The following is an 11,196-nucleotide window of genomic DNA, read 5'->3' on the forward strand; positions in this document are numbered from 1 at the left end:
CTGCTTGGCACAAATTACTGACCTCTCAGGATCGTACACAAAGGACACTGCTGTTCACAAGGCAGAGCGCCCCTCATGAAGGGGTGCAGGAGAAGGGACAGGCACAGTGGCCAATTCTGCAGGCAGCTCACGTGACCACGAAGTCTGTTTCCCTGCTGCCATCTCCACCACCCGGGGTGGTAAAGACGGGATGAGGTGATGCCTGGCAGTCACGTGGGTGCTGGGACACTTCCTTCCAGCACTCAAATCCTGAGACTGTTACCAGCAGGGGCATCTGGAGGGCAGGGCGGGGAGGCGCAGAGCTGCTGTCGGCCTGCTGAGGGCAGCGGACGGCACCCTGGCCACTCCAACTTAAGGTCGGCCATGGTCAGGTAAAGGGAGGGGAGGAGCTGGCTCTGTCCTGAGGTCTCTCTTAGCTCGGAGGCCCAGGGACAAGTCCCCACACACTGCTGGATGCTGCCTGAAACTTGCAGGGCAGACTGACCTGACAGCAACACCATGCCCTGTTGGGTGAAAAGGGCCCAAGCATGGGGGCCCAAAAATGGATCACAGAACAAACGTTAAGATAATGTCAAGTTTAATCTGCCAAATATACAAGTTGGACTTGTGGAGCATGTTCTGCCTGGGTGCTGCACAGTAAACAGAGGTTTCTTGAAATGATCAATGGGCAAGGTTAAGAATGGGCCCTGGCTCTGGCCAGAAGGGTGGGAATGGGGCGGGGAAGGGCGAAGGGGACTGGCTGGGGACAAGCCATGACCCTCAGGGATCCAGGGACACGGGCTCCTGGACGATAGCCCCTCTGAGCGAGCACCCAGGCAACACAGACTGGGGCTGGTTGTTGCAAACTCAGCGGCAGCTGCCCCTCTGCACAACCAGCCCCTACTGTGCAATCTACGGGATAAACAGAAGCTCTTCTTACCCCACCTCCCAGGCTCCCCCAACAAGAGTTCTGAATTCTAAAAACAGCAAAGACATTCCAATGGTTACATATGAAATGCTGTCCCGCATCTTTCTGTCTCAAAGATGGCAGCTGCCCCTTCCCCCAGCACCCTCCCACCATCCCCCCCCCAACGATTTCTGTGCCAAGATGAAAAGGAGGCCCCAGGCCAGGGTGGGGGCTCCTTGCCGTGAGGGGCTGCTGCAGCGGCGCCAGGGCAGGGCGGGCGAGACGCGGCAGAGGTCCTGGCAGAGCGGCCCAGGTCCCCGGTGCCTCCTCCCACAGGCCGTGCTACTTATTCAGGGACAGCGACTGCACTCGCTTTCCCGACAAGGTCGCGTCGTCTTTTGCTGAGGGCAGGAAGGGAAGGGTTGGTGTTAACACAAGACCCCCTCCCTGCGCACACCCCCACGCACCCCAGAAGCACTGCCCTGGAGGGCCGAGGGACCTCAGAACACATTCTGGGCAACAGACTGAGCTGGCAGAGGGGGAACAGACCAGGAAGGATTCCCGCAGGAACCACTGTCCAGACATTCTTGCCAAGTTTGGGTGGCTGCCCCTGACACAGGGCCCCCAACACTCAAGCTACCGGCAAAGAGAAACTTCTTACCCCACCCAGAGGCAGAACCCCGTAATTACAGCCTCTTTTGTGGGGGCCGAAACCTCCAGTCAGCAACACCTGAAGTTCCTCCCCTGCCTGGGCTTTGTGAAGCAAGAGCAGGGAGCCGGGACAGCAGGCTACCTCCAGTGTGGTGACAACCCTGGGGCAACTTATTTCCAGATCTAGGCCTCAGTTTCCCCATGATCTGGTGAGGAGGCAGGACAGCATGCTGGTCCCTAAGGGCTCTTGTGGCCCCACATGAGACCAGGTCCTGAGTCAAATGCTCCCGTAAACCAGACCAACTCCCCACAGCTATCCTGGCCTAGGAAAAGGCTCCACCTCTGACCCCATTGGGAGGGAGGGCATGAGGGAAGAGGGACAGTTGGGCCAGATTTCACCTGGGTCTGGACCGTGAAGTCTGGTCCAGCCCAGCCCTGCCGCACCCTCTCAAGCCCCTCAGATGGACGGTGGTTCTCCGAGGTAGCTTTCCCAGCCACACAAGGCACCGGATAATTCAGTGGAACCTTCCAACCTTGAAGGTCTGCCCCAGGTACATCCCTGCGGCTTCCCTCAGATGCTGTAGACAGTGCTCTGCTTAGATCCAAACCCTCATCTGACTTCCAGCTGCTGCTGAGCCCTCCCAACACCCCACAAGGTTGGGGCAGAAACGCCCACCTCCACTGACGAGAAAGTAAGTGCATTTACACACAAGCTGGCCCTCCACCCAACAACCCAACCCCATCCCATTTCACAAGGACACTGAAGCGCAGGGTTTAGCGGCTTTCCCAGAAACCATCAGGCAGTCACACCGGCAGCTCAGGACTTACCTTTCCTCTCCTCTTCTTTCTTCCGGGCAGCCTCTTCCCGCTGTTTCCGAATGATTGCCAGCCGGGCAAGGTCAGCTTTGGCTTGCTCTGTCTTCCCAGCTAAATGCATTTTCATGTAACGCTCTTTTGCTTTCTGCTTCTCGATTTCTTCTCTGTTTGGATAAAATGGTGTCATAAGGGACATCTTCCCCACTATTATCAGCCGAGCTAGATGTGGGAGCCAGAATAAAAGCCAAGTACTTGGGCCCGGAGCCCAAGTAGACGAGGGTGCCCTTGCTCTGTGTGCCCCCTCCGATGGACACTCACCAAACAAGCAAGCAAGGGACAGGCCTGGACTTCTCAGCGGGCTGGAAGAAGTTCAAGCAGTGTACCAGCTTCCCCAGACATGTAACATAGGATGGGGGTGAACTCAGCACACGGTGAACAATGTCTGCATTGGCCGGCGGGGGGATGCTGACTAGGGTCTGGTGTCCCCGGTAAGAAAGGGGGAGCAAAACCAGTGGACTGTGTATCAAGAGATGAGCAAGAGGAGGAAGACACTGGGAACCACATTCTACGAGGGGTAGAGAAGGGAGTAGCCACAGATGGGAACCACACCCACCCAATCTCAGGTCCACAGGACATGGCACATTCTCAATTAGAGCAGCTCAGATGTGTAAGAGGCTGCCTTCAAAGTGGTGAGCCCCCACCAAGGAGGGTGTGGGCCTAAGAGCTCTACTCCCACAGGACAAAGGTGTCAGTCACCAACCCACTAGGTAGAGAGGTGATGGTCATTAGCTCCTCCCTCTCATTAAGTCTTCCCTCTGAGATCCTCCTCCCAGGCCTGAGATTCTGGAGTGAAGCGTGCACTTTCCACTGAGATATTAGATTGTCCCACTTATACCAGAATCCCTGGACGAGCCAAGTATTGGAGGAGGGGACAGGGAAGCCCTAACAGGAACATGAGAAAGGGACTTGGCCTCCCAGAGGCCCTGACAGCACACTGCGCTGGGTGATAAGAAACAAGGCATGGGGCCTGGCCAGAGGGGAGGAGAGCCAGCCACCAAAAGTCAGCTGAGCAGACGTTTCGCCCAGGAGACTCTCAGTAAGACACGTGCAATAGAGAGGAGACTGGAACACCTGTCAGCCCAGCAGATCCTACCCTGGGAGGCAGGTGCAGGGTCAGGAGCCTCTGAGCTAGCAGCAGAGATCCAAACCAGGGTTGGGGGGTGGGGAGGGGGGTTCCCTGGAGGCATCTGGAACAATGAGCAAGACTACCAGAAGCTCTGCAAGGTCCTCTGGGTGAAGGCTCGGGGCCAGGCAGGATGCCGGCCTTCATGGCTTTCACTCTGCAGCCTCAAAGGGTGGGGGTAACAACAGGATCCTCTTCTTACTGGTGAGAAGGAAGCTACTGGAGGAGTAGAATCCTTAGCAGCCTCTCATCACACCCCGAACTTGTGAGCCTTTTCATAAAACCCTCAGCCGTCATGGGGTTAGCACAGGAAGGCGGATTTAAATCTCAGCAGCCCAGGAAGGGAAAAACAAAACAAAACAAAACAAAACAGGACAGCTTTCCCTAGTGGCCTTCAACCTTTTATAAGGTCCCTGCTGTCAGCTGGTGGCCACTGAAAGTCCAGGCACTACCTGTCAAGGAATGGCCATGTGCAGGGCACTTCAGCACTCAATTGAGACCCTCATATAATCGCAAAGAGAAGGCTGTCTGCAGCTCCGTTTCCACCTGGGACTTAGGGAGCACTGGGGCAGCCAGCAGACCTCTCTGTACTGTGCTCTCTGCACCGTGAACCTCTGGGTTCTCCCAACCCCCACGGCAATGACATCAAAGAATGCAGGCCAAGAATGGTCAGACTGGGCTGGGTAAGGAACTGTCCCCAGAGTGGGGTGCTGTGGAGGAAGAGACTGTACCATAACCCTCCATTTCCTTGGGCATTACTTCAAGTGTGACGCTCAGGTCTAAAACTGTTGTTCTATTTTCCCTGTTGTGTTCCTACTGGTGAAAAATTATTTCTGTTTGGTGTTTCTGGAAAAGCTTCTATAGAGCCTTCAAGGAATGAGATAAACAAAAAAAACAGATACTGTAGCTAGAGCCCTCACCCAGTCCCTGGGAACCCCAGGGCCCAGGAGGCAAGGGTAGGGGAACTGGGTGCCTCAGCCGCTCCTCCCACCCCGCCACGAAGGTCAGCCCCCCACCCACGCGCCCAGGTCACAAGGCCCAGTAGCAGAGGTTACCGTTCTCTCCTTGAAAGCTCCCTGGGCCCATCCAGGTCCAGTTGTGTGACCTTTTTGGTTGTCTGTGCCACCCTGTTAGGGTTCTCAATGTCGATGAGCCCTTCCACGCCTTTGCGCTTTTGCTAAGGTAAGACAAGAAGCCGGCTGTTGGAAAAGTCCGTCCAGCAGAGCCCCTGAGGGCCATGCCCACCATCTCCCAACAGCCCCCCTGGGCAGGGACAAACTTCTGCTCCACCCCCAGACAACATGATGCTCGGCCCAAGCCTCACAGTGGGAACAGCACCTCGGGGTGTCTTCACCAGCCCAGGAGGTACAAGGACAGCAAGTGCAGGTGACTGGAGCCCAACCTATGCCAAGTCCCAGCAACTGGAGGTTATTGTCTCAGATTCACAGGTGACAGAACAGAGGCACAGGACTAAACAACTTGCCTGAGGCCAACCAGGAAGCAGACCGATGAGCTGAGAACCCAAGCCCAGCTCACAAGCTCTCAACACAGAGCACTACGCCCCTACTTCAGGCTCAGCCTCTGGAAGCTCACGTCTGACTGCAACAACCACTGCTGGGTCCCCAGGGCAGGCCACACTAAGGATGTTCTCAGGACCAATTCCAATTCCTACCCATCTCAGCTCACGGGAGGGAAATGTGACATGAGAAGGAGCCATGGGATCACAGTCTACGGGTTTAGGGAGGCTGCACCTCCCACCTCCCCTGGGAGATGTTCAACAGGAGCACAAGTCCCCAGTATAGCAGGCTGGGCCCAAGTCTCAGGTGCTGTTGACCACAGCTTTTCTCTTTAAGTGACCAGGGAAACAGGTTCCAAATACCAGCCAATCTGACGCAGAGCTCCAGACAACAACAGCCATTTGAGCTACCTGTGAACACGTCCACTTGTATGCTCATGTCACAAGCGAATGTGCCTAAATGGAACTCGAGACTCACCCCTCGCCTACCCTGCTCCTTCCGACCATCCTTATGCCATAGCCTCATGCCTCCTTCCCTCAGTCCCTGGACCCACCCTTCAGCAAACCCAAAAACACAGCGTGAACCTGCCCCCTCTCCCCCATTGGCCCAGCCACAATCTCTTGTCTGGTGACCTGCTGCCACTTCCCTGCTTACATCCTCTACAATTTACTCTTTGCAGAGAAGCCACAACCACCTTTTAAAAGCAAATCTGGTCATCACTCTCCGCCACTTCAAGGCCTCCACCAGCTGCCCACTACCCGCAACAGTGAAACTCAAACCCTTCAACTGCCACTCGGGAGCTGCCCTGGCCAACCTCTCCTCCCGCATCCCTAGCCACTCTACCCCTTACCCACCTAGGCACATGCCCACCAGCCTCCTGCTGTCCTGTCCGACCCCGGAGCCCCTGCACTTGCCAATCCGGCCACCCTGACGGCTCTGCACGTTGGTTTTTCACACACCGGGCTCCAGCCTGTTTTTCAGATCTCAGTTTAAAAGTCACCCTCCTCACCACACACTGCTTCAAGTACCCATGATCAGTCCATCTTACTCATAATACTTGCTGCTACTTGAAATCATAACATTTGTTCACATCCTCATTGTCTGTACCTTGCTATTAAAACATAACCCCTTAAGATTGAAGACTCTGTCTGCATCCACCATTGGGAATGGTGACCAACAAGCACTTAATAGATGTTTGTTGAATGAATGAGTCCAAGTCCCAGGCCTCCACCAAACTCAGCACCTGGTAATCATCTTCTTCATCTTCACTCTCATCTGAGTCTAGGGATTTCTTCTCCTTTTTGGGGTCCCCTGCAGCCCCATCTCCACCTTCTTCTCCTTGTTCCTCTTCTTCCTGTTTCAGAAATGGACAACCTGCAAAATCAAAAATGCACAAACCCCCTAGACTGTGAACCCTGCTCCCACCACCTCCAGACTGTGGACCCCAAGGAATTAAACCCCCACAAGGCTGGGACCAAGTATGACAAGGGTCCTACTCTGTAACCCCGGCCCCTGGTAGGGGACCTGGGTCAGAGGCAGCCTATATATTTGGCTCCACAGCCTGGAAGCCATTCCCACACTCCAGCCTGGGTGAGAAGTTCATCTCCCAGGGTCAGAAGGACTCGGCTGTGGGGCGAGGAACCTCAGTCCCGCTCAGCCCCCCTCCTGCTTCCCCAGCTGCCACATGCAGCTGTCAAACTGTACTGTTTTCCTGGGCAAGTCCTCCCGTGTCCCACTCCCACGGTGGAAATGGAGGGCCAGTCACTCGAGCCTGCCTCTGCAGATGCCCTGCTGCGCTGACTTCCCGGGACAACGCTCAACATGCCACTTCCCTCCACCTTTCTTGCTTCCCCACCAAAAACATTCCTAACAAAGCCAGTACATCCTTCCCCCTACCACTTGCCCACATACTCTCCAAGGTCCCACTTAGCTGGCAGCTCCTCCATCCAGCCCTCTGCCCCCTCCTCCATTCAAATGCAGCCCCTCCCTTCTAGGGGCTCCCAGGCCCTTCACAGCGGTGTCACCCATCCAGCCTGACTGTGCTCTTTTCGGCCCCTATTCAGGCGAGGATCTAATGGTGTGGTCAGGGATGTGGACATTGACGAGGAGAGAAATATTCCACTTCCTGACAGTAGGCTGGAAAAAACACCGCAGGAACAGAGTGGAGGGAACTGCTAAGCTTGGACCAGAGGGGGCAGGGTGAAGAGCATCAGTGAGAATCATAGAGGAGATGACTCTGAGCAAGGTCTGGAGGAACGAAGGGTGCTCTGCCTGCTGGGGGTGAGGGGAGGCAGGGCACTATGTTGTGCTGGGTGTGGCATGGCTACAGCAGACAGATGGGGAGTGCGGGAAGTTTGAGCTATGGATGGGCAGGGCCTGGCAAAACGACCGCTCCCAGAAAGCAGGACACAGGACGAAGAAGAGACACCCACTAAGGCGACCATCGCTAAAAGAACAAAGTTCTAATTGATTCAATCAGAAGATACCTCTCCTCTTCACTGTCGCTGGTTGTTCAGGGACACCCGCCTGCTGCCCGTGCCCCGGGCACCCCCCCTCCCCCTCAGGTGCTGGCTTCTGCCTAGGAATTGGTGGTCCCTGCCTGGCCTCTCTGGATGACAAAGAGGCAGGGCACCGCCCTGGGCCACTGGAGTGGCTGGCACAGGCACGTACTCACCCTGGCCTTCTGCTTCTCAGCCTGGAGCTGCGCGTCGATCTCCTCAGGGCTTGTGTACTGCCGTGCCCGGCCTTTGTGGCCTCCCTTTCTCCCTGCACGAGGATCAGCAGCTTAGGAGGTGGGAGGTAATCAGCTTCCCTGATTGCCCTGAGCCCCAAAGGGCTGCGTCCTGCTTGAGGTGCTGTCATCAGAGGCTGCAGAGACCTCCCCTACCCCTCACCAAGCACCACCCAAACCTATTCTCCTCCCTTCACATATCCAAAGGGACAAAAGAGGCAACATGCGACCATCTGACGCAGCACCAAACTACGTGCTAGACATAGGTTCCTACAGATAAGACCTGAGAGGAGGATGTGGGAGAGGGCACGCTGCATGTAATAACTGGCTAAATCCCATGGTGCCTTAGAATCCAAACTCAGGTCAAAATGCAGTAAGAACATTTAACACTACAGTCCTTTTTACTTGCAAAAGTTCTGGCACAACCATGGACCCTCTTGAGCCAGGACAATGGACTGACCCCTGCTCTGCTGGTTCTGGAGGATGCTGAGGTAGTTGTGGCCTGAATCTAGCCCCACCTTTGAGCCCATATGTGGAGAATCATGGCTGATCCCATTCTAAAGACAAGAAACTAAAGACTGAAACCGAATGATGAAGAGCACGAATGCCGGAGTCTGACCCTCAGGCTCAAATCTCAGCTCTACCACTTACAAGCTTTGGGAGGGTACCTGACCTCTCAGTCTCAGTGTCTTCAGCTGTGTCCCTACCTCCTGGAGTTGTCATGGGAATGAATTTGTTAACACATGTAAAACTGTTGGAACAGTGCCTGAGATCGGATTAAGCACTACAAAAACGTATGCTATGTTTGCTAATTTTCTAATAAGGTATTTTGGCAGGAGATAAAAAAAAAACAAAGCCACTGACCACATTAGTGATTCCCTATAAAAGTCAGGAAATATGGGACACCTGGGTGGCTCAGTCGGTTAAGCGTCCGACTCGGTTTCGGCTCAGGTCGTGATCTCATGGATTGTGGGCTCAAGCCCCACATTGGGCTCTGTGCTGACATGGCAGAGCCTGCCTGGGATTCTCTCTTTCCCTCTGTCCCTTCCCCTATTGTGCTATTTCAAAATAAATAAACATTAAAAAAAAAAAAAGGGTCAGGGGATGTAATGAAACACTTTTTGTTCACCTGAGCCATTATACTATAAGGAAAAAACCCTAAACCTATTGGAAACTTTCTTGCATGTGGAGTAAGAAACATAGCTGGCAAAGTTAAAGTTGAAAATAAAGCTGACTCCCTTCTAACAGTTAAAAGTGTGATTAGCAATTAAAGTTCATCTAAGAGTATCAGTCTGAGCCTCTTGAGCTAGGACAATAGACTGACCCCTGCCCTGCTGGTCCTGGAAGACGCTGGGGTGGTTGTGGCCTCAATCCATCCCCACCTCTTCTGGAAGCTTCGGCCCAGCTAATTTCTAGTGAGTCTGAGTGCAGAGAATCTGTAATTAGACAGCCACAGCTTCTCTGGACTCGAGAGACAGTAGCAGAGATACCAACCTCCTCTTATTTCCTAGACAGCAGCTGCAAAGCCATAATTGGGCTGCTACAGATCACACCACCCATTTTTAATGACTGCCTGGGTTCCCGGGGGGTGTCTCAGTCTACGCTCATCCAAGTCCTATTGTGAGAGATCAAGCTTGCCAGTTAAAAAAAAAAAAAAAAAACCAACAAGCTTTCCAGGCCTCTCAATATTCCAGGCAGTAATAACAACTCAAAACTAGCTACTACACGCTGTCATTCCGCACACTTGGCTAGGCGATACGGACCTTAGTTCAGACTACAATAACTTTTACCAGCATGCCTTTGAAAATGCTTTACAGTTACTAATGGAAACAAGAGTTCCTCCTTTTCTCTTGGATAATTTTATACTTAAAAAAAAATCTTGTTTTCTTTTGCTTTTCAAGCAAATAAACCCAAGCAAAATAGGTAAATCTTATCTGCTCATAAAGCTTTTCACAAGCCAAAGGCCAAGTCATTTAACCAAGAATTCATATTTAGGATTCTGTAACCTCCAACTTTGACTCAAACTATCTATGAAGTAGGACACTTAGAACCAGAATTCTGGAACCAGAAGGGTTCAGATGGCACCCTCATTTTGCACAACAGGAGGCTGTGGAAAATGGAAGACACCTGGCTCTTCCTACCAGGCTAAATCAACAGAGAGGTAGGTTTAAATGGATTCGATTCTGTAAGCCCCAATATCTCTGCAAGTAGAGAGTCAGGAAGTCATTTAGGTTTGAAAAAGCTCCAAGTAGATTTCCTGTGGGCTAAAGCATCTTAACCAACATGACACTTGAGCTACCACTATTAACCGAACATCTGTTCTGGGCCAGAAGTTAGCCAGGCACTTTGAGTGCTCCATTATTTTATGACCTCTATCTCCAGCTCTCCAAGCTAAGGGTTATCAGCCAGGTGTTCCAGATGACAAAAATGGGCAGGAATTAGATAATTTGTTTCAGGCCACAGAGTTGGGCAGTGACACAGCTAGACTTGAAATCAAGAACTACGGACTCTTAGGGGAAAGAGAAAGGACTGTCTACGATGCACTGGGAAGCCACGCATCTTCTATCCTCTTGGCCAAGAAATTGACGAAACCGTATAAATAATGCTTAGCGAGCGCTTGACTGCCTGGAGCTGTGCTGCGCACTCCACGTGGATCACCTGGTGGTGTAAGCCTCACATCACTACTATGAGGTAGATACAATCAAAAGCCCCTTGCAAATGAGAAAACTGAGACACAGGGAGGTTAAGCGACTGGCTCAGAGACACACATAGAGCCGCTGCCGAATAGGGACATTCAAAGCCAGTCAGCCAGCCTCGAGAGCATCAAGTTAGGTCTCATTAGGCAGGCCTCGCTCGCCCGGAGCTCGAGAGGCCCCACGTTTTACGCGCAAGGCAGACGGGCTCGGCACAGGCGCGGGACGCGGTGACTCAGTCCCCGCGAGCCTGGAAGAGGGAGTAAACTCCAGGTCCCTCAGGCCAAGAGAAGCGCGCCCCAGATCAGGCCTTCGGCGTCGGCGAGGAGCCGGAGCCTTGGGTCTCCTCAGACCCCCGAAGGAGTGGCTCGTAACCACTCCGGTCCTCAGTTTCTCCATCGGGACAATTGGGCGCCGAGGCCCAGGCCTGGCCCTCAGCCGGCGCGGACGTCCTCCCTCGGCGCCGCTCTCCGAGACACCCGCGGGCAGAATGAACAGCGGGAGCCGGACTCGGGCAGCCCCTCGAGGCCCGCAGGCCACGCGCGCTTGGCCCTCACCTCCTTTAGGCATCGCGGATCCGGCGGCTGCGGCAGCGGCGGCGGCGCCTCGAACTGACACCGGAACCGGAAATATCTCGGGCTCAACTTCTTCCGCCCGGCCCAGTACCCTCAGCGCGCCGCCGCCGCCGCCGCCGCCGCCGCCTGCTCGAGGACCGGGGA

General features: G+C 54.0%; 1 protein-coding gene across 1 annotated transcript; it reads right to left on the bottom strand.

Annotated features, from left to right (window-relative positions):
* Nucleotides 1-564: 564 nt before the first annotated feature.
* On the bottom strand, nt 565-11,188 carry PDAP1 (PDGFA associated protein 1). The gene is made up of 6 exons (XM_003998459.5): nt 11,035-11,188; nt 7,728-7,819; nt 6,297-6,407; nt 4,592-4,713; nt 2,366-2,517; nt 565-1,287 (listed from the first exon to the last, which is right to left on the bottom strand). The coding sequence occupies exons 1-6, from the start codon at nt 11,045-11,047 to the stop codon at nt 1,229-1,231; spliced, it is 549 nt and encodes a 182-aa protein (XP_003998508.2). The 5' UTR covers nt 11,048-11,188; the 3' UTR covers nt 565-1,228.
* Between the last annotated feature and the right edge of the window lie 8 nt (nt 11,189-11,196).

Source organism: Felis catus, chromosome E3 (genome assembly GCF_018350175.1).
Source record: "Felis catus isolate Fca126 chromosome E3, F.catus_Fca126_mat1.0, whole genome shotgun sequence".
Lineage (NCBI taxonomy): Eukaryota > Metazoa > Chordata > Mammalia > Carnivora > Felidae > Felis > Felis catus.

Excerpts from the sequence above, each read along its gene's own strand:
- PDAP1 (XM_003998459.5), bottom strand. Across the intron at positions 4,714-6,296 it reads ATGAAGAAGATGATTACCAG|CAAAAGCGCAAAGGCGTGGA; the intron begins GTGCTGAGTTTG and ends GTCTTACCTTAG. Across the intron at positions 2,518-4,591 it reads GAGCTTTCAAGGAGAGAACG|AGAAGAAATCGAGAAGCAGA; the intron begins GTAACCTCTGCT and ends TTATCCAAACAG.